A 21,761-nucleotide genomic window follows, 5' to 3' on the forward strand; every position below is an offset into this window, starting at 1 on the left:
TTTTGCGTTCCTTACGCGGTTGGGTTATAATGGGAACCCCTTGACAGTCCGCCTTGAATAAAACTCTTCCAGCAATGCCCAACCTTGGTTTTACCATTTGCCACCTAGCCTTTTCCCTTGGGTTTCGCGGACTCAAGGGTCATCTTATTTTAAACCCCCGGGCCAGTGCTCCTCTGAGTGTTGGTCCAACCTAGAGCACCGTGCGGGGCCGTCCCTTGGTAACTTGGGTTACGTTGGCTTCCGTACGCTTAGCTTATCGGTGTGCCCTGAGAACGAGATATGTGCAGCTCCTATCGGGATTTGTCGGCACAGCGGGTGGTGTTGCTGGACTTGTTTTACCATTGTCGGAGTTGTCTTGAAGAACCGAGATACCGAGTCTAATCGGAACGTCTTGGTAGGAGGTCTATTCCTTCGTTGACCGTGAGAGCTTGTCATGGGCTAAGTTGGGACCCCCCTGCAGGGATTTGAACTTTCGAAAGCCGTGCCCGCGGTTATGGGCAGATGGGAATTTGTTAATGTCCGGTTGTAGATAACTTGAACCTTAACTTAATTAAAATGAATCAACTGAGTGTGTTACCGTGATGGCCTCTTCTCGGCGGAGTTTGGGAAGTGGACACGGTGTTGGAGTAATGTTTGCGCAGGTTGCTCTCTAGTTTCTCGCTCGCGCTTTGCCTCCTCTTCTCGCTCTATTTTGCGAATATGTTAGCCACCATATTTTCTAGTCGCTTGCTGCATCTCCACATATATTTACCTTGCCATACCTTTAAGCTTAAATAGTCTTGATCGCGAGGGTGCGAGATTGCTGAGTCCCTGTGGCTCACAGATTACTATTACACCAGATGCAGGGCCTGATGATTCTACTCCAGGAGACGCGCTTGATCTCAATTGGGAGTTCGACGAAGACTCTCAATGTTACTATGTTTCCTTTCCTGATGATCAGTAGTGGTGCCCAGTTGGGGGTGATCAGGACCGTGTCGCATGTTGGGTTCTCTTTTATTTTGGCGCCGTAGTCAGGCCATGAGTGTTTGGATGATGTAATGTTATTTATGTACTTGATTGACGTGGCAAGTGTAAGCCAACTATGTTATCTCCCCTTTATTATTTATATTACATGGGATGTTGTGAAGATTGCCTAACTTGCGACATATGCCTTCAATGCGATTATGCCTCTAAGTCGTGCCTCGACACGTGGGAGATATAGTCGCATTGAGGGTGTTATAGTAAGGTATCAAAACGTGGGAGCCGGGCAAACCCAACTATTGACCCAAGACATGATTCGGAGCTGATGCATATAATGCTATAAGTTCGGGGTGTCGCACTGTCAAAAGTGTTCGGACTTGTCACGCCGTATTATGGGGTATGCTTAAGCCCCTGGCGTATTGGCCGTACCAGAGTGTACGGGTGCTGAATGTCATGAATGAACACACACACACACACACACACATATATAAAGAAGAATAGAGAATGCGGTAATAGTCTAGCGCTATGCATTGTTTATTCAAAAAGGTGTGTCAAAGTAGAATGATATAAGTAGTGCGATAAGCAAAAAGTAGGACTATTGGACATGTCCCCTCCAAGGGCAAGCTGAGGAATGGTATTTAAAGCAGGTATTTCACTCATTATCACAGACCACCTGGGAGTTCCATGGTGTGACGTGGATTTTTGCCTCCTTGGTTGTAGCATCGTGTGTCCGGCAATCATATTGCCGGATAGGGTTTCCAGAGATTAAAGTCCTGAAAGAGAGAAAAGTAACAAAGCAGGAAGCCCCTAGTGCGGTTGAGCCGCGTCTTGGGGCATGCTGTAGTCGTGCCCCCCTCCCCACCTGTGCCCATGGTATTTCCAATGCGTAATTATGTATGTGTGGCACAGATTTCGCCATTTGGCTGGGACTGGGGTGGGGGGCGCATTGCTATGCAAGCTCGGAACGTGCCAGGCGGTCTTGTTGCCGATTACTCTGGGCGCACTTGAAGGTGTCCGGCTCTTTAATCGCCGAACTGGTGGATTGCCTTAAGAGGCTGCTTTGCGCTTCTGCTGCAAGGGCCGCAGTGTGCTCCTCCGTGCGGAGAGAGCGCTCTGTGTTTCCATTGAGTGTGATGACCCCTCGAGGTCCTGGCATCTTGAGCTTGAGATATGCTATAGTGCGGTACCACGTTGAATCTCGCAAATGCGATTCGCCCAAGCAGTGCATGATAGCCGCTGCGAAACGGGACTATATCAAAGATTAACTCCTCACTTCGGAAGTTATTCGGGGATTCGAAGACCACTTCCAGTGTGACTGAGCCTGTGCAATGGGCCTCTACACCTGGTATGACGCCTTTAAAGGTCGTTTTTGTGGGTTTGATCCTTGAGGGGTCTATACCCATTTTGCACACTGTGTCCTGATAACGCAGGTTCAGGCTGCTGCCGCCGTCCATAAGGACTCGAGTGAGGTGAAATCCGTTGATGATTGGGTCTAGTACAAGTGCGGCGAATCTTCCATGACGGGTACTAGTGGGATGGTTCCTGCGATCAAAGGTGATCGGACAGGAGGTCCATGGGTTGAACTTTGGGGCGACTGCCTCCAACGCGTATACATCCCTTAACGCACGCTTCCGCTCCCTCTTGGGGATGTGGGTTGCGCATATCATGTTCACCGTCCGCACTTGTGGGGGGAACCTCTTCTGCCCTCCGGAGTTCGGCTTTCGGGGCTCCTCCTCGTCATCGTTATTTAGCCCCTTATCTTTGTCTTCGACGCTTAACTTGCCGGCCTGCTTGAACACCCAACATTCCCTGTTGGTGTGGTTGGCCGGCTTGTCGGGGGTGCCATGTATTTGGCACGAGCGATCGAGTATACGGTCCAAACTGGATGGGCCCGGAGTGCTTCTTTTGAATGGCTTTTTCTGCTGACCAGGTTTAGAGCCTCTGAATCCGGCATTTACTGTCGTATCCTCGGTATTATCGCTATTGACGCAATGCTTATGTTTGTTGCAACGTGACCGGCCATTGCTATCCTTGGTATCTGAAGTATTGTGGTTCTTTGATATGTTATTGTTGCGAGCCAGCCAGCTGTCTTCTCCCGCGCAAAAGCGGGTCATAAGTGTCGTGAGGGCTGCCATGGATTTTGGCTTTTCCTGGCCAAGGTGCTGGGCGAGCCACTCGTCACGGATGTTGTGCTTGAAAGCTGCTAGGGCCTCTGCATCCAGACAGTCAACAATTTGATTTTTCTTTATCAGGAACCATGTCTAGAATTGCCTAGCCGATTCTTCTAGCTGCTGAATTATATGGCTCAAGTCATCGGCATATGGTGGTCGCACATAAGTGCCCTGGAAGTTGTCAAGGAATGCGGCTTCCAGATCTTCCCAACGGCCAATGGATTCTGCTGGCAGGCTGTTGAGCCAATGCCAAGTTGGTCCTTTGAGTTTGAGTGGGGGGTATTTGATGGCGTGTAGATCGTCACCGCGGGCCATGTGGATGTGTAGGAGGAAGTCCTCGATCCATACCGCATGATCTGTTGTGTTGTCGTATGATTCTATATTTACGGGTTTGAAACCCTCTGGGATTTGGTGATCCATTACTTCGTCTGTGAAGCATAGGGGGTGTGCGGCGCCCTTGTACTGGGCTATGTCGTGACGCAGCTCAAATGAGTCTTGTCCGCTATATTCAGCCCGACCGAATTTACTTTTACTGTATCCGGCGTGACGGTTATCGTCCCGCGTGGTGGTGCACCCTCGTGATCAGTAGATCGATCTTGCCTATTTTGCTTTGTCCTCCAATACGTCTCGCAAGTCTAGCGTGTTTCCCCATGCCTTGACATTTTTATTTGAGTGGCGTCGGGGTGCGCGCTGAGCTTTTGGCTGAAATGCCTCTCTGTCGCGGCCACGTGGTGGCCGATCAGCCGCATCATATGCTGGAGATGTAGGTTTTAATGCTTCCTCCTGTAGTGGGGTTAGCAACCTGCGCTTTGGGTAACTCTTGGAGGGGCGTTCGAGTTCATATTCCTCGGCCGCAAGGACATCAGTCCATCTGTCAGCTAGCAAATCTTGATCAGCTTGAAGCTGCTACTGCTTTTTCTTAAGGCTATTTGCCGTGGCTATAAGCCGATGCTTGAAGCGCTCTTGCTCGACGGGATCCTCAGGCACGACAAATTCGTCATCGTCGAGGATTTCCTCGTCTTCGGAGGGAGGCATGTAATTATCATCATCCGCCTCTCCATCTGCCACTCTCTCGGGAGGGCTAGCTTCTCCATCCTCCTGCTCTAAATCTTGCTGGAGGGGATTGTTGTCGTCTTCGGCACTGTCCGGAGTGCTATTATCTCCTGTGCCGTTGTCACCGCTTTTTCTTTGGCGAGACTTAGAGCGGCTCCACTGACGTTGGCGCTTGGGTTGTTTCTTGGAGGGGTCATCCTCCGTTGTCTCGTCGCCATTGCCTTCTTTGGGTGTGTCCACCATGTATATATCATATGATGAGGTGGCTGTCCAGTGCCCTGTGGGCAGTGGTTCCTCTTTGTCTCCCGCATCGTCGTCCATACCATCGATGTCTTCGGAGTCGAAGTCGAGCATGTCGGTCAAATTGTCGACAGTGGCTACTAAGTGGGTGGTGGGTGGGCGACGAATTTCTTCGTCATCCGCATCCCAATCCTGTCAAACATAGTTCGGCCAGGACTCTCCTGACAGGGAGATAGACCTTAATGAGTTCAGTATGTTGCTGAAGGGCGAGTGCTGAAAGATATCCATGGAGGTGAACTCCATGATCGGCGCCCAGTAGGATTTGATAGGCACGGGCGCAGGCGGTTCGGAGTCCGTGGCCGGGGAAGAATCCGGCAGTTCGGCGTCACGGCTCCCATGAAGGGTAAGGTTGATATTCGGCTCGATCACTGCTGAGAATACGGCCTCCGTGGCGGAGTCTATCCACCCTTCCATGGATGGCGTAATTGGCTCCGAATTGAGGGTCGGAGCGGTCGCCGGTGCGGTCTCCTGAACACTATCCGATGGTAGACCTATATCATGCTCATTGTGACCATGCAGCGCACTCGGCAGGGGCTCGAATCCGTCGAAGATGAAGTCTCCGCGGATGTCGGCCGTGTAGTTTAAGCTACCAAACTTGACCTGACTGCTAGGGGCGTAACTCTCGATCTGCTCCAGATGGCCAAGCGAGTTGGCCCGCAGTGCAAAGCCGCCGAATACAAAGATCTGTCTGGGGAGAAAAGTCTCACCCTAGACTGCATCGCTATCGATGATCGAAGGAACCATCAAGCCTAATGACGACGACACAGAGGAACTCTCAGTGAAAGCACCAATGTCGGTGTCAAAACCGGCGGATCTCGGGTAGGGGGTCCCGAACTGTGCGTCTAAGGCGGATGGTAACAGGAGGCAGGGGACACGATGTTTTACCCAGGTTCGGGCCCACTTGATGGAGGTAAAACCCTACGTCCTGCTTGATTATTCTTGATAATATGTGTAGTACAAGAGTTGATCTACCATGAGATCAGAGAGGCTAAACCCTAGAAGCTAGCCTATGGTATGATTGTATGTTTTCCTACGGACTAAAACCCTCCTGTTTATATAGACACTGGAGGGGGCTAGGGTTACACAAGGTCAGTTACAAAGGAGGAGATATACATATCTGTATTGCCTAGCTTGCCTTCCACGCCAAGTAGAGTCCCATCCGAACACGGGACGAAGTCTTCAATCTTGTATCTTCATAGTCCAACAGTCCGGCCAAAGGATATAATCCGGCTGTCCGGATAGCCCCTAATCCAGGACTCCCTCAAGCCTGATCATTTCGTGCATCACCGTTTGTCTGAAAAAGGGATACTCTTATGGGATCAAATAAACAGATTGCTATGTTATGCTTGGAATCTTTGTGAAATTTGTGATCTGACTTGTTTCTATAAGAACCCTAAAAAACACCTCCCCTACCTATGTGAGTTTAATGATAATGAAATCTTATCTTCTTATGCAAAGGGTGTTTATAGTTACTATGATATCGAACAAATTGAAGAATTTGTTGCTTTTAAGGGTGCTTATGAAGTTGCTTCTTTGATTGAAAAGTATGATATTACTCTCTACGAATCTGAAAATCTTGACATACTTAAATACTTCCATGAAAACTATGCTCATAATGTCTATGTCAAAGAATTTGTTGAAAGAATGACCACAGCTTCGGAAGAAAATAATTATATGCATGAATATATAGATAATTATGATTCCGATGATTTGATTGAAATATACCTTGATGAACATGATGCTTGCTATTCTTGTGGCCATGATGCCAATATTTATGAAGATGGATTTGCTATAGTTACTTATGTTAAACATGAGATCGTTACTATTGCTCCCATACTTGATAGTTCCTTCGATGAAAAGCATGATTGCAATGATGTTATCCTAAATTCTCTTAATGACAATTGTGTTAATGATATGCAAAACCTTAAGCTTGGGGATGCTAGTTTTGCTCTGACTACTATTTGTTGCAATGATCATGATTGGGGTGATTCTTCTTATGAACTTGAAAATTTATTTAAGCCCCATGATAAATATGAGATTGATAATGGTGTTTGCAATATTAATAAAAGTGGGTTTGGAGAGGTCATGACTTTAGTTAATGTTAATCCCACTATTTTGAAAGAGTGTCAACTTTGCATACATGTGGATCGTATTAAGAATATGTTTTGTGATAGCTATATTGTTGAATTTGATTATGATCTTACATGTAATTATTATGAGAGAGGAAAATATGGTGGTAGAAATTTTCATGTTACTAAATTACCTCTCGTTATGTTGAGATTGCTATTGTTTCTTTCCGCTTCATTTCATATGCTAGTTTTTTCTTGCCTTGATAATTTGTTTGCCTATAAGATGCCTATGAATAGGAAGTATGTTAGACTTAGATGTGTTCGTCGCGTGTTTTATGATGCTCTCTTTGTGCTTCAATTCTTGTCTTTCATGTGAGCATCGTTGAAATCTTATGCCTAGCTATAAGGCTTTAAAGAAAATAGCTTGTTGGGAGACAACCCAATATTTTTCCTTTCTGTTTAGTAATAAATAATTCATCTACACTCTGTTTAGATATGGTTTTATGCTTTTAATTAGTGTTTGTGCCAAGTAGAACCTTTGGGAAGACTTGGGGAAAGTCTTTGCAATCTCGCGAGAATTGCTGCCATTTTATATTGGAGAGTGCTATTTAGTTAATTCTTTTTGCATATGATTAATAGATAAATTCCTCACATCCAGAAATTTATTTTAGAATTTTTGGGGTTCCAGAAGTATTCGAAACCTACAGATTACTATAGACTGTTCTGTTTTTGACAGAACCTGTTTTTGGTGTGTTGTTTGCTTATTTTGATGAATCTATGGCTAGTAATAGAGTTTATGAACCATAGAAAAGTTGGAATACAGTAGGTTTAACGGCAATATAAATAAAGAATGAGTTCATTACAGTACCTTCAAGTGGTGGTTTGTTTTCTTTTACTAACGGAACTCACGAGATTTTCTTTTAAGTTTTGTGTTGTGAAGTTTTCAAGTTTTGGGTAAAGATTTGATGGATTATGGAACAAGGATTGGAAAGATCCTAAGCTTGGGGATGTACAAGGCACCCCAAGGTAAAATACAAGGACAACCAAAACCTTAAGCTTGGGGATGCCCCGGAAGGCATCCCCTCTTTCGTCTTCGTCTATCGGTAACTTTACTTGGGACTATATTTTTATTCACCACATGATATGTGTTTTGCTTGGAGCGTCTTGTATGATTTGAGTCTTTGATTTTTAGTTTATCACAATCATCCTCGCTTTACATACCTTTTGATAGAGACACACATGATTTGGAATTTGTTAGAATACTCCATGTGCTTCACTTATATCTTTTGAGCTATATAGTTTTTGCTCTAGTGCTTCACTTATATCTTTTAGAGCACGGTGGTGGTTTTATTTTATAGAAATTATTGATCTCTCATGCTTCACTTATATTATTCTGAGAGTCTTAACCATTATGGTAATTTGCTTTAATTGTGAAATTAATCCGAAGGTGATAGGCATCTAAGATGAGCATAATAAAAACTTCCATATTGAGTTCATTGAATATCATGAGAAGTTTGATACTTGATAAGTGTTTTGAGATATAAAAGTGGTAATATTATAGTGTTCTAGTTGAGTAATTGTGAAATTGAGAAATACTTGTGTTAAGGTTGGCAAGTCCCGTAGCATGCACGTATGGTAAAAGTTGTGTGACAATTTTGACACATAAGGTGTTCTTTTATTGCTTTCCTTATGAGTGGCAGTCGGGGACGAGCGATGGTCTTTTCCTACCAATCTATCCCTCTAGGGGCATGCGTAGTAGTACTTTGCTTCGAGGGCTAATAAACTTTTGCAATAAGTATATGAGTTCTTTATGACTAATGTGAGTCCATGGATTATACGCACTCTCAACCTTCCACAATTTTCTAGCCTCTACGGTACCGTGCATTGTCCTTTCTCGCCTTGAGAGTTGGTGCAAACTTCACCGGTGCATCCAAACCCGTGATATGATACGCTCTATCACACATAAACCTCCTTATATCTTCCTCAAAACAGCCACCATACCTACCTATCATGGCATTTCCATAGCCATTCTAAGATATATTGACATGCAACTTTCCACCGTTCCGTTTATTATGACACGCTCCATCATTGTCATATTGCTTTGCATAATCATGTAGTTGACATCGTATTTGTGGCAAAGCCACCATTCATAATTTTTCATACATGTCACTCTTGATTCATTGCATATCCCGGTACACCGTTGGAGGCATTCACATAGAGTCATATTTTGTTCTAAGTATTGAGTTGTAATTCTTGAGTTGTAAGTAATAAAAGTGTGATGATCATCATTATTAGAGCATTGTCCCATGTGAGGAAAGGATGATGGAGACTATGACCCCCCCACAAGTCGGGATGAGATTCCAAACTAAATAAAAAAAGAGGCCAAAGAAAAAAAGAGAAGGCCTAAGAAAAAAAAAGAAAAAAATGAGAGAAAAAGAGAGAAGGGACAATGTTACTATCCTTTTTCCACACTTGCGCTTCAAAGTAGCACCGCGATCTTCATGATAGAGAGTCTCCTATGTTGTCACTTTCATATACTAGTGGGAATTTTTCATTATAGAACTTGGCTTGTATATTCCAATGATGGGATTCATCAAAATGCCCTAGGTATTCGTGAGCAAGCAAGTTGGATGCACACCCACTTGGTTTCTTTTGTTGAGCTTTCATACATTTATAGCTCTAGTGCATCCGTTGCATGGCAATCCCTACTCCTCTCATTGACATCAATTGATGGGCTTCTCCATAGCCTATTGATTAGCTGCGTCAACGTGAGACTTTCTACCTTTTTGTCTTCTCATAACCCCCATCATTATACTTTATTCCACGCATAGTGCTATATCCATGGCTTGCGCTCATGTATTGCGTAAGGGTTGAAAAGGTTGAAGCGCGTTAAAAAGTATGAACCAATTGCTCGGCTTGTCATTGGGGTTATGCATGATGAGAACGTTTTGTGTGACGAAATTGAAACATAGCCTAACTATATGATTTTGTAGGGATAAGCTTTCTTTGGCTATGTTATTTTGATAAGACATAATTGCTTGGTTAGCATGTTTGAAGTATTATTGTTTTTATGTCAACATTAAACTTTTATCTTGAATCTTTCGGATCTAAATATTCATGCCACAATAAAAAGAATTACATTAAAAATTATGCTAAGAAGCATTCCACATCAAAAATTCTGTTTTTGTCATTTACCTACTCGAGGACGAGCAGGAATTAAGCTTGGGGATGCTTGATACGTCTCCAATGTATCTATAATTTTTGATTGTTCCATGCTGTTATATATTCTGTTTTGGATGTTTAATGGGCTTATTTATACACTTTTATATTATTTTTGGGACTAACCTATTAACCGGAGGCCCAGCCCAAATTGCTGTTTTTTGCCTATTTCAGTGTTTCGCAGAAAAAGAATATCAAACGGAGTCCAAACGGAATGAAACATTCGGGAGCATTATTTTTGGAACAAACGTGATCCAGAGGACTTGGAGTGGACGTCAAGGAATCAACGAGGAGGCCACGAGGCAGGGGGCGCGCATACCCCCTGGCGCACCCTCCACCCTTGTGGGCCCCTCGTGGCTCCACCGACCTACTTCTTCCTCCTATATATACCTACGTACCCCCAAACCATCGAGGAGCACCACAAAAACCTAATTCCACCACTGCAACCTTCTGTATCCGTGAGATCCCATCTTGGGGCCTTTTCCGGTGCTCCGTCGGAGGGGGCATTGATCATGGAGGGCTTCTACATCAACACCATAGCCACTCCGATGATGTGTGAGTAGTTTACCTCAGACCTTCGGGTCCATAGTTATTAGCTAGATGGCTTCTTCTCTCTCTTTGGATCTCAATACAAAGTTCTCCTCGATTCTCTTGGAGATCTATTCGATCTAATCTTCTTTTGCGGTGTGTTTGTCGAGATCCAATGAATTTTGGGTTTATGATCAAGATTATCTATGAACAATATTTGAATCTTCTCTGAATTATTTTATGTATGATTGGTTATCTTTGCAACTCTCTTCGAATTATCAGTTTGGTTTGGCCTACTAGATTGATCTTTCTTGCAATGGGAGAAGTGCTTAGCTTTGGGTTTAATCTTGCGGTGCTCGATCCCAGCGACAGAATGGGAAACGACACGTATTGTATTGTATTGTATTGTTGCCATCGAGGATAAAAAGATGGGGTTTATATCATATTGCATGAGTTTATCCCTCTACATCATGTCATCTTGCTTAAAGCGTTACTCCGTTCTTATGAACTTAATACTCTAGATGCATGCTAGATAGCGGTCGATGTGTGGAGTAATAGTAGTAGATGCAGGCAGGAGTTGGTCTAATTGTCATGGACGTGATGCCTATATACATGATCATACCTAGATATTCTCCTAACTATGCTCAATTCTATCAATTGCTCAACAGTAATTTGTTTACCCGCCGTAATACTTATGCTATCTTGAGAGAAGCCACTAGTGAAACCTATGGCCCCCGGGTCTATTTTCCATCATATTAATCTCCCGTCAACAAGCTATTTCTTGCACCGTTTATTTTGCTTTCTTTACTTTTAGTCTTTATCATAAAAATACCAAAAATATTATCTTATCTTCTCTATTAGATCTCACTTTTGCAAGTGGTCATGAAGGGATTGACAACCCCTTTATCATGTTGGTTGCAAGGTTCTTATTTTTTTGTGTAGGTGCAAGGGACTTGAGCGTGGCCTCCTACTGGATTGATACCTTGGTTCTCAAAAACTGAGGGAAATACTTACGCTACTTTGCTGCATCACCCTTTCCTCTTCAAGGGAAAACCAACGCAGTGCTCGAGAGGTAGCATACACCCACTATCAAGAACCCATTCCTTTCCTCCAGCCATGTAGCCGCGAAGATTCACCATAAGACCAAAGTGTCTCATTGCATCATCAAGATCATAGTCACTATCATCATCCTCATCGTAGTATCCATGTTCAACGTCGTCTTATGACGGATCAATCCTGGAGAGGGCAATTCATTAGATAAATGATCATCACAATAGTCATCTTTATGAATTCTAATGGCTCCGAAGATGATATTGCTAATGATTCCAACATCTCCTTTGGCGCTCGTAAGATTAGTAAGCTCAGATAGACCATCACCAAATTTGGGATCATTGGAACTTATCTTACTCAAGACAATAGACTTATGAAGAATCTCTTCTAGGATTTCAAGGAATAGTTTGGAAATCGTTCCTCAAGGAATCTCCATATGGTGTAGGCACAATCAAGAGCAGGCAAGCTAGCAAGCAGGTTTCTAGGCAAACCTCTAGTGATTAAATTGACAGTTCTAAGATTACGGATCATGTCAATGTACTCATCAAGGGTAGGATGCAAAGGATCAACATGAGGTGCACAAGGGCTAGTAATGTACTTGCTCAAATGATATTCATTGAAAATCTCAAGCATCTCAATTTTCCACTCGTGAAAGTACTCTCCATCAAGAATAGGCACTCTGCGTCTAAGACTCCCCAACGTAGACTCATCCATCTTCCTCCAATGGTGATTAAACCAAAGCAATGGAGACCAAAACTCTGATACCAATTGAAAGGGATCGAGAAGAGGTGTCTAGAGGGCGGGGGGAATAGACACTTAGCAAAGAAAAGTGGCAGTTTTTATCTTTTTCAGGTTGAGGTAGAGTATTAGCACATGTTTAAACATTCACAATACATATCAAGTAAGCATGACAAGAGTATATGGGCAGCGGAAAGTAAAGCATGTAACTTTGCAAGAATGTAAAGGGATGGGATTGGAGTTTGCAAACGCAATTGGAGACAAGGAGATTTTTGGCGTGGTTCCGATAGGTGGTGCTATCATACATCCATGTTGATGGAGACTTCAACCCACGAAGGGTAACGGTTGCGCAAGTCCACAGAGGGCTCCAGCCACGAAGGGTCCACGAAGAAGCAACCTTGTCTATCTCACCATGGTCATCGCCCACGAAGGACTTGCCTCACTAGGGTAGATCTTCATGAAGTAGGCGATCTCCTTGCCCATACAAACTCCTTGGTTCAACTCCACAATCTTGACGGAGGCTCCCAAGTGACACCTAACCAATCTAGGAGACACCACTCTCCAAAAGTTAATAGCCGGTGTGTTGATGATGAACTCCTTGCTCTGTGCTTCAAATGATAGTCTCCCCAACACTCAACTCTCTCTCATAGGATTGGATTTGGTGGAAAGATGATTTGAGTGGAAAGCAACTTGAGGAGGGATAGAGATCAAGATTTATGTGGTTGGAATGGAATATCTTGACCTCAACACAAGTGTAGGTGGTTCTCTCTCAGAAAATGTATGATGTAAGTGTAGGCATGTTATGATGGCTCTCTTCACGAATGAAGAGTGGGTGGAGGGGTATATATAGTCTCCACACAAAATCTAACCATTACACACAATTTACCAAACTCGGTGGGACCGAATCAGAAAACTCGGTCGGACCGATTCAGTTCATAATGTGACCGTTAGGCATTTCGGTGGGACCGACATGATCAACTCGGTGGACCGATGTGCTAGGGTTAGGGTAAAGCCTCATCTTGGTTTGACCGATTACACAAACTCGGTGGGACCGATTTGGGTAATAAGTGAAACAGAGAGTTGGCCAAGCAAACTCGGTGAGTCCGATTGCATATTTCGGTGGGATCGAAATTATTGTAATAGGCAACAGAGAGTTTGCAAGCCCATCTCGGTGAGACCGAGATCCCATCGGTAAAACCGAATTGGTTAGGGTTTCTGGCAGTGGCTATGTCAAGAGAACTCGATGGCGCCAGATAGAAAGTTTCGGTAGGGCCGAGTTTGTCTTTTGGTTTGAGACAAATGTGGATGTGAGAAAGTGGTTGAGGGCTTTGGAGCATATCACTAAGCACTTTGAGCAAGCAAGCCATTAAGCAACACCTCGTCCCCTTTTAATAGTATTCGCTTTCCTATGGACTCAATGTGATCTTGGATCACTAAAATAGAAACTGTAGAGTCCAGAGCTTTGAGCTTGATCCAATCGTTTGTCCTCATCATCTTGAAGGGGTTCCACAACCTCTAGTCCATGCCACTCCATTGTTGAACTTATCTGAAACATACTAGATGAAAACATTAGTCCAACAAGAGATATTTTGACATTGATTACCAAAATCACCCAGGGAGCACTTGTGCTTTCAACTTTTCACATCCATTTGATATAAGATGATATTATGATGGTTAGCATAAGCAAGCAATATGAAAATAGCGTCAAGTCTAGAAACAGGTGCAAAAGTTTCATCGAAATCAATTCCTTCAACCTGTGTGTAGCCTTTAGCTACAAGATGAGCTTTATTCCTCAGGAGAAGGCCATTTTCATCTTGCTTGTTGCGGTAGATACATTTGATACCGATGATATTGTGCTTGCGTGCGTCTGGACGCTTGACAAGTTCCCACACATTGTTGAGCTCGAATTGATGTAATTCCTCTTGCATCATTTGAATCCACTCAGGCTCCAGAAATGCCTCATCTACTTTGGTGGGCTGTGTGATAGAGACAAAAGCAAAGTGTCCACAAAAGTTAGACAAATGAGAAGCCCTTGAGCATGTGAGAGGACCTGCTGCTTTGATGTCATCGATGATTTTCTCAATCTGCACTTCATTTGCAACGCGAGGATGAGCGGGTTGATGACGTTGAGTGGGCTCAACATTTTCTTCAGAGCCATTTTCCTCAGGTGCACCAGCATGATGTTCTTCACGTTCTGGAATGATTTCTTCAGCATATTCTTTGGTAGGTATGACATCCTCAATAGCCTTGAACTTAATGGATTCCTCAGGTGACATTTCATCTAGCACATGAGGTAGGTGCACTCTTTGCAAGCCACTAGTTTCATCAAACCACACATCTACAGTTTCAACAACCTTGCGGTGTACGATATTGAAGACTCTGTAGGTGTGTGAGTCCTTTCCATAACCATGCATAAAACCTTCATGTGCTTTTGGTGCAAATTTAGAATTGTGATGAGGATCTCTAACCCAACATTTAGCACCAAAGACTTTGAAATAACTCACATTTGGTTTCTTGTCAGTGAGGAGGTCATATGAGGTATTTTTGAAGAATTTGTGAAGATATACCCTGTTGATGATGTGGCACGCAGTATCAATTGCCTCAGGCCAGAAGCAAGGAGGCGTCTTGTATTCATCAAGCATAGTGCGAGCCATCTCAACAAGAGTCATGTTCTTGCGCTCCACGACGCCATTCTGGTGAGGAGTATAAGGAGCAGATAATTCGTGAGTAATACCAAGTTCATCAAGATAGTCATCAAGACCAGTATTCTTGAACTTGGTCCCATTGTCACTTCTAATGTGCTTGATCTTCACATCAAAGTTTTTTGAAGCCCTCGAGGAAAATTGTTTGAAGACTTCCTACACTTCAGTTTTGTAAGTGATGATATGCACCCATGTGTAACGAGAATAGTCATCAACAATAACAAAGCCATATAAAGATGCATCATTAGTGAATGTGGCATAATGAGTAGGGCCGAAGAGATCCATGTGAAGCAATTCAAATGGACGAGTGGTAGTCATGATAGTCTTTGAGGGATGCTTGGACTTGGTCATCTTTCCAGCTTCACAAGCTCCACACAGATGGTCCTTGAGGAATTTGACACCCTCGATGCCAATGACATGCTTCTTCTTCGTGAGTGTGTGCAAGTTCCTCATGCCAGCATGACCTAGTTGTCGATGCCATAACCAGTCTTCTGAAGCTTTTGCCAGTAGACACATGGCAGGTTGTGGTCCTGTAGAGAAATCAACAATATACAAATCTCCTCTCCTAAAGCCTGCGAAGACTTTGGAAGTTTCGGCTTCCATGATCACAACACAATGATACTTGCCAAAGACAACAACCATATCAAGATCACAAAGCATTGAGACAGACATGAGGTTGAATCCTAAGGACTCGACAACCATGACTTTGTCCATGTGTCGATCCTTTGAGATTGCAAACCTACCTAGACACAATACCCTGCTTTTGCCTTTGTCAGCATAGGTGATATGCTTCAGATGCGATGGGGATAAAGCAGTGTCCATCAATAGGTTCATGTCACCGATCATGTGATTTGTACATCCACTGTCGAGGACCTCAGTAGCTTTGGGTTGATCATCCTGTAGATGAATTAGTGCATCTTATGAACTCATATGCTTCATCGGAGAAGAATATGACACCAAACTCATCAGATTGAATTTCATCAAGCAATACAATAGATATAGCAGTATGAGGATGTGAGAAATGAATATTCATTTCTTCATGATTAGCTTGCGTCCTTTCAAGCATATTCAGGTCTCCAGCAAATTCTTCGGACGTTTAAGTTCGTCTATAGACCTGACCCTGCATAAGAGATTAGTTCTTTTTCTTCACCACCCACATCTGGAGGGGTGGCCAAGAGTTCATCATTTTGCGAGCTCCATAAGAGAAAGGTGGCATAGAAGCCAGTCCACTTCGTTTCACAGAAGAGGGGTTAGAGTAAGCATATGAATAAGCAGAGAAATTCTTCGAGGACTTATGAACATAATGATTTGAAGAATAATGCACATATTCATAGCCCTTAGGCTTTCCCTGCAAAACAGAAGTGTTAGCACTATTATGCTCATATGAGGATCTGGATCCATATGAGTAATTTGATCCACGCGAGGAATTTGGTCCATATGAGGACTTAGATCCATATGAAGAATTTGATCAGGGGTTCCTATTCTTCTTAGGTGGTGTCATGATGACATTCACCTGAAGACTTTCAAGGCACCTTTTGGGAACCCATATTTTCTTCATAGGGGGACCATTCTTGCAGTTAGTTCCAACATATCTAGCAAATACTTCACCATTCTGATTTTTGAACAGTTTATAATTGGAGTCAAATGACTCATCAGAAGAATATGAAGATTCACATGTAAAGCTAGATAAAGTGGATGGATCTACGGGAGGTCCTTTTGCAGCAACCCATGAGGTTTTGGGATAATGCTCAGGTTTCCAATAGGTCCCATCAGCATTGAGTTTCCTCTCAAAGGCAATACCCTATTTCCTAGGGTTCCTATTGAGGATATGCTTTTTAAGCACATCACAAAGAGCCTGATGCCCTTTGAGGCTTTTGTAAATGCCTGTCACATACAATTCCTTCAACCCTGCATTGTTAATGATACTAGTGGTATCCTTAGATGAGGAATTTGTGATAACATAGACAGTTGAAGAATTTGCAGCAATAGAAGCATTTGAACTTTCAGGTGAAGAATTAACAAATTCACATTCAATGCATTTCAAACATGGTGTAATGAATTCAACCTGAGTAGAACTGATCTGTTGAGCAAGCAATGAATCACGTTCCTCTTGAAGATCTTCATAACTCACCCTTAGCTTCTCAAGATCTTGCTTTCTTTGAAGAAATTCACAAGAAAGCTTCTCATGATCAACTAAGAGAGTGTTATGATGACTCTGAAGGTTGTCAAACTTAGTCTGAAGTCTTTGAAGATTTTCAGTCAAAGTTTGAGTTCAATCCATTTCTTCACCTAACATATCATCGCTTTCATCTAGCATGTTTTGAACCTTTTCCAAAGCTTTTTGTTGTTTAGTGGCAATAGAAGCAAGCTTGGTATAGCTGGGTCCAAATCCATCACCCAATTCATCATCACTAGACTCAGATGAGAAACATTTGTTACCTTGGCACCTTTTGCCATGAGGCACGGTACAGAGGATGATGGTTCAGGATCGAAAGTCATCATTTTGAGAGGTTCCTTGAAATCCTCAAACCAGGGATCATGACGAGTTTGATGACCTTCATAGACGTCAGAGAGTCGGTCCTAGATAAGCTTCGCATGGGAGAGATGCATAATGTTCCTGAACTAATTTCGGGATAAGTAGGAGCAGATGATGTCCTTCGCCATGATGTCAAGTCAAGTGTACTTGTGAATATCATCAGCCTCCGCCATCTTGCAAAGATCGGTAACACCAATCTCAGTGACGGTCCATAGCTCGCTGTTCATTGCCATGCGACGCTTCTTCATCATGGCCTTCCACTTCGGATAATCACGACCGTCAAAGATGGGGCATGTCACTTTCTTCATTCCCGCGGTCGACATAACTAAAACTCCAGGTGGTTAAACCAAAATCACACAAAATAAGGGAGTACCTTGCCCTGATACCAATTGAAAGTGCGTTATATCGACTAGAGGGGGGTGAATAGGCAATTTTTACAAATTCGTCATTGAGGAAATTCAAGGTGAGGAATTTCCTAAGTCACGAACGACAAGCAGCGGAATAAATACTCAGATGCAAGCGTAACAGAGTAGTAACACAGTCATCATGATGAAATGAAAACAAGCACAGAGTACAAGTAGCGTGTAAACATGATAAGCAGACTGAAGACAAAGTGACTGAAGAATTAGGATTGAGGAAATTGAGAAAGTCTTCAGTCAAAGTCTTCAAATAGTAACAATCAAGTACTTCAATACATGAATAAGGAAATTAAAGGGTCGAGGAAATAGAACCAGTAGCTTGGTGAAGACGATAATTTGGTAGACTAGTTCCAACTGCTGTGACTGTCGTACGTCTGGTCGGAGCAGCTAGGTATTTAAACCTGAGGACACACATTCTCGGACACACAGTCCTCACCGTATTCTCCTTGAGCTAAGGTCACACAGATCTCACCCAATCACTCGTGGTAAGTCTTCAGGTGACTTCCAAACCTTCACAGACTCGGTCACTCGGCGATCCACAATGTCCTCTTGGATGCCCTAGACCATGATGCCTAACCATCTGGAGGATTCACGATACTCAAAGGTAGCAAGCATCGGTTCCACACAGGAACAATCTCTTCAGTGATGCTCAATCACTTTAGGTTTGTAGGTGTTTGGGTTTGAGTTTTCCTCACTTGATGATTTTCGCTCAAAGTCGTCGGAGGATGGGATGCTCTTAATGACAAGTGTCAGTTTCTCGTGGAGCAGCCAACCAACTAGTGGTTGTAGGGGCGGCTATTTATAGCCTAGGGAACAGCCCGACATGATAAGACATAAATGTGCTTTAATGATATGACCGTTAGGTGGGTAGATGTTTTGGTACAGCTGGTGCGTAGCACAGCAACAGTCGGATATTTGAGTATCAAATTCCTCAGGGCTATCATGTTCCTCACTTGTAGGCAATCCGCACTAGCGAATTCCTAACTTCTCAGTCAGAACAAATTTCTCAAAGACCAGAAGATCTTCGTCTCTGTCATTGAAGAAATTGACTAAACTGTATGAGATTTCCAATGGCTTCACCCGAAAGGATTGGGTAGGTGTAGGATTTTGAGACGAGCATCACTTGGAAACTTTTCCTTAGTTTTACCTCGACCCCCTTTAACAGTATGGTGTTTGAGGAAATGAAACTACGAAAAGAAAAGACTTCACGGTTCATATTCCTCGCATGAATATCAAGTCTTCACGGTCACATCAATTTCTTCACTTTCAAAGTCTTCAAGAAAACCAAAGTCTTCAACTGAAGACACTCATTTTTAGGGATCGACTTTCATTGTAAATATCAAACTCCTCATAGACTTATAGACCAGTGTACACTCACAAACTCATTAGTCCCTTAACCTATAAGTCTTCAATACACCAAAATCACTAAGGGGCACTAGATGCACTTACAAACAATTATAATGATGATTAGGTCAATATGGTGGTTCTCACCTAGAGCTGATCTTAGCTCATTCGGTTGTGCGGTTGATCTCATTAAGTCGCAATAAGCAACAAATAGGACCCACCGTGGTGATGGGCTAACACAGAGAAAGGGAGAGAGAACTTTTGGTTCTACAGATTCTGGAAGGAATTTGCTCAAAAACTAATTTTGAATTTTTTGGAGCTGGTTTTTAGAATACGCAAAGCTTGCATATCTTTCATTGATCGAAAAAGTTGAAGTGAGAATACAGAGGGGGTACATTGCATGACACAACCAAAAATGGTGTAAACATGGTGCCCGAAGCATAGAGACATGGGATGCTCAGCCCAAACAGGAGCTACAACACAACGCTAAACTACCCAATTCAACAGAAACAACCCTAACCAAAACAATGCCCCAACACTCGGAATCTAGTACCAGACACAACACAAGCAAGCAAGACGACGCCTTCATGAAGTGGAACGACGCTGTGGCGCCGCCATCCCTCAATCCGAGGAACTGGACCGGGGGTTTCCCTCGATGCTCGGGAGGGTCTTGAAGAATAGGCCATGGCAGGGTTTCCATCAAGCAGGGATTTCACCCTGTACAATGTCCGAACAATCCCAAAATCATTGGGACTGGATCCAAAGACGGGAACATGTCGTAGCTAGGGCCGTCATCACTGGAAGGGGAGCTATGCCACCCGAAGCATGAGGATTGGACTTGGCGGGGGAGGGGTGAGGCAAGGGGTGGCATGTTGACGAGCCAGGACTTGGGGGGGGGGGGAGGGGGGCATTTTTTGGGGCTATTACATAAACCTCTCAAAGTCTTAAAAAAAGGCTTCATAATGTATGAGAGGATATAATTCTCAACACCGTGCAAAGAAGGGCACCCGTGTAAGGTTGCAACGACCGAACGTTTGTTTTCTTTTCTTCACGTGCAGCACCGAATAGTTGGTGGTTTAGGTGCCGAATTCCTGGACTTTTGTATCGATTGATTGGGGTAGTTGGTCGCCTGGGCGTCGTTGTCTCGCCCTCTTCGGCGGTTCTGCGCCCCCAGTTTCCCCATTTCGTCTTCTGGTCCAAACACTGTACTCGTTTACCGGCAAGATGTCTCTCCAACAAGTGCCCAACAAACGAGCATAGCTAGAACGGTAGGAGCATATGGGCGTCAGCACTACTGTTCCATCGAAACCGAACCCAAATCCAGAAATTATCAGCTAAAGTAGTAGAAGAAGCATCGGATCGCACATGGATCGATGATTATTCAAGGAACAGATAAAACACTCCATGTTCTTGCAGATTATTCACATCACATGATGTGCAGCTATCAGTAGTAATATGCACAGACAGAGAAGAAAGAAGAACGAGTAGCCATGCGCAGGCCTGGCGAGAGCCCCGATCGATGCTCCTCCTTACTGCTGTAAGTGCGTCCATGCTGTATGTACATGTGGAGCGCGCTCGGCGCCTGCACGGTCGGCGGTGATCACGAGAGGTAAGTACCGCAGACGCCGGCGCCGGCGCGGCAGCCGCCGCAGGCGCAGCCCCTGCCGCCCACGAACACCGGCCCGTTCCCGCGGGAGCCGGAGCGCCGCCGCCGCTTCCCTTCCCCTTCCCCGTCGCCGCTGCCGACGGCAGAGGAGGCCGCCAAGATGACCAGGGACAGCACCGACATGCACAGGATGATGACGCAGAACACCACGTCCGCGCCGCCGACCACCGCGGCGTCGTGGGTCTCGATGACCACGCTAGCCATGGCGGTCCTCCTCGTCTTCCTCCTCCCTGGCGACGATTCTTGCGTGCTTTGCTACCCCTGGAGGCTGGAGCGCGCACACGGTCGTGGCGAGAGCGGGGTATGTGAAATGAACAGGAGCTTCGCTTATACGTAGGCGAAGAGGCGGAGCGATGCTTATCTAAAATTCTAAATGGAGAGGAATTGCGACCTCTGCAGCTGCAATAATGGCATATGGGACTCCGGCCGAACTACTATATCTCTTCTCCTACACAATATAAATCAAACATCTTTTTGACCTTGACTAATTTAAAACATTTATATCTTTTAAACCATATATTTGTTTTAGAATTTTTATTTATATTTGAACTCACTGTATCAAAACCTTTAAAATAAGATCAATCTTGGATATTTTTCAACCACATTTAAATATGAATACACATTTCACATTCACAAAATTAGTTTCACAGATACATTATAATTCAACTTTTCTGTAGTTACTATTTCACATTTGTGAAAATCCATGATCTGTAATTTCACTCGATTGAAATCTGTTCAATAACATGATTTGAATTAGTTTCACAAGTTGACATTTTAGTTTCATATTTTTGTTCAGTTTCAGAATCTACATTTCACTTTTCATTTGTTTGTTTTACAAAAAACACATCTATTTCTTACACATTTTAATAACATTTGTCACTCTTTTAAAATAAATTGTTACACATTTTTTTAGGAAATTGTTACACATTTCTAAAAAAATCAGTTCCTCAAGTTGACATTTTAATTTTGTATTATTTTTTAGTTCAAAATATACATTTCACTTTAC

The 21,761-nt window shown here is 43.6% G+C and overlaps 1 protein-coding gene across 1 annotated transcript; it reads right to left on the reverse strand.

The window, feature by feature from the left end:
* Positions 1-20,449: 20,449 nt before the first annotated feature.
* Positions 20,450-21,108, reverse strand: LOC123130499 (uncharacterized). Its single transcript, XM_044550390.1, has one exon. It carries the CDS (start codon positions 20,957-20,959, stop codon positions 20,690-20,692), a length of 270 nt encoding a protein of 89 aa, XP_044406325.1. The 5' UTR covers positions 20,960-21,108; the 3' UTR covers positions 20,450-20,689.
* Positions 21,109-21,761: the final 653 nt, after the last annotated feature.

This window comes from Triticum aestivum, chromosome 6A (assembly GCF_018294505.1).
Source record: "Triticum aestivum cultivar Chinese Spring chromosome 6A, IWGSC CS RefSeq v2.1, whole genome shotgun sequence".
In the NCBI taxonomy this organism is placed as follows: domain Eukaryota; kingdom Viridiplantae; phylum Streptophyta; class Magnoliopsida; order Poales; family Poaceae; genus Triticum; species Triticum aestivum.

What these genes read in the sequence shown, in the direction of transcription:
- LOC123130499 (XM_044550390.1), bottom strand. Translation starts at nt 20,959, where the DNA reads ATGGCTAGCGTGGTCATCGAGACCCACGACGCCGCGGTGGTCGGCGGC.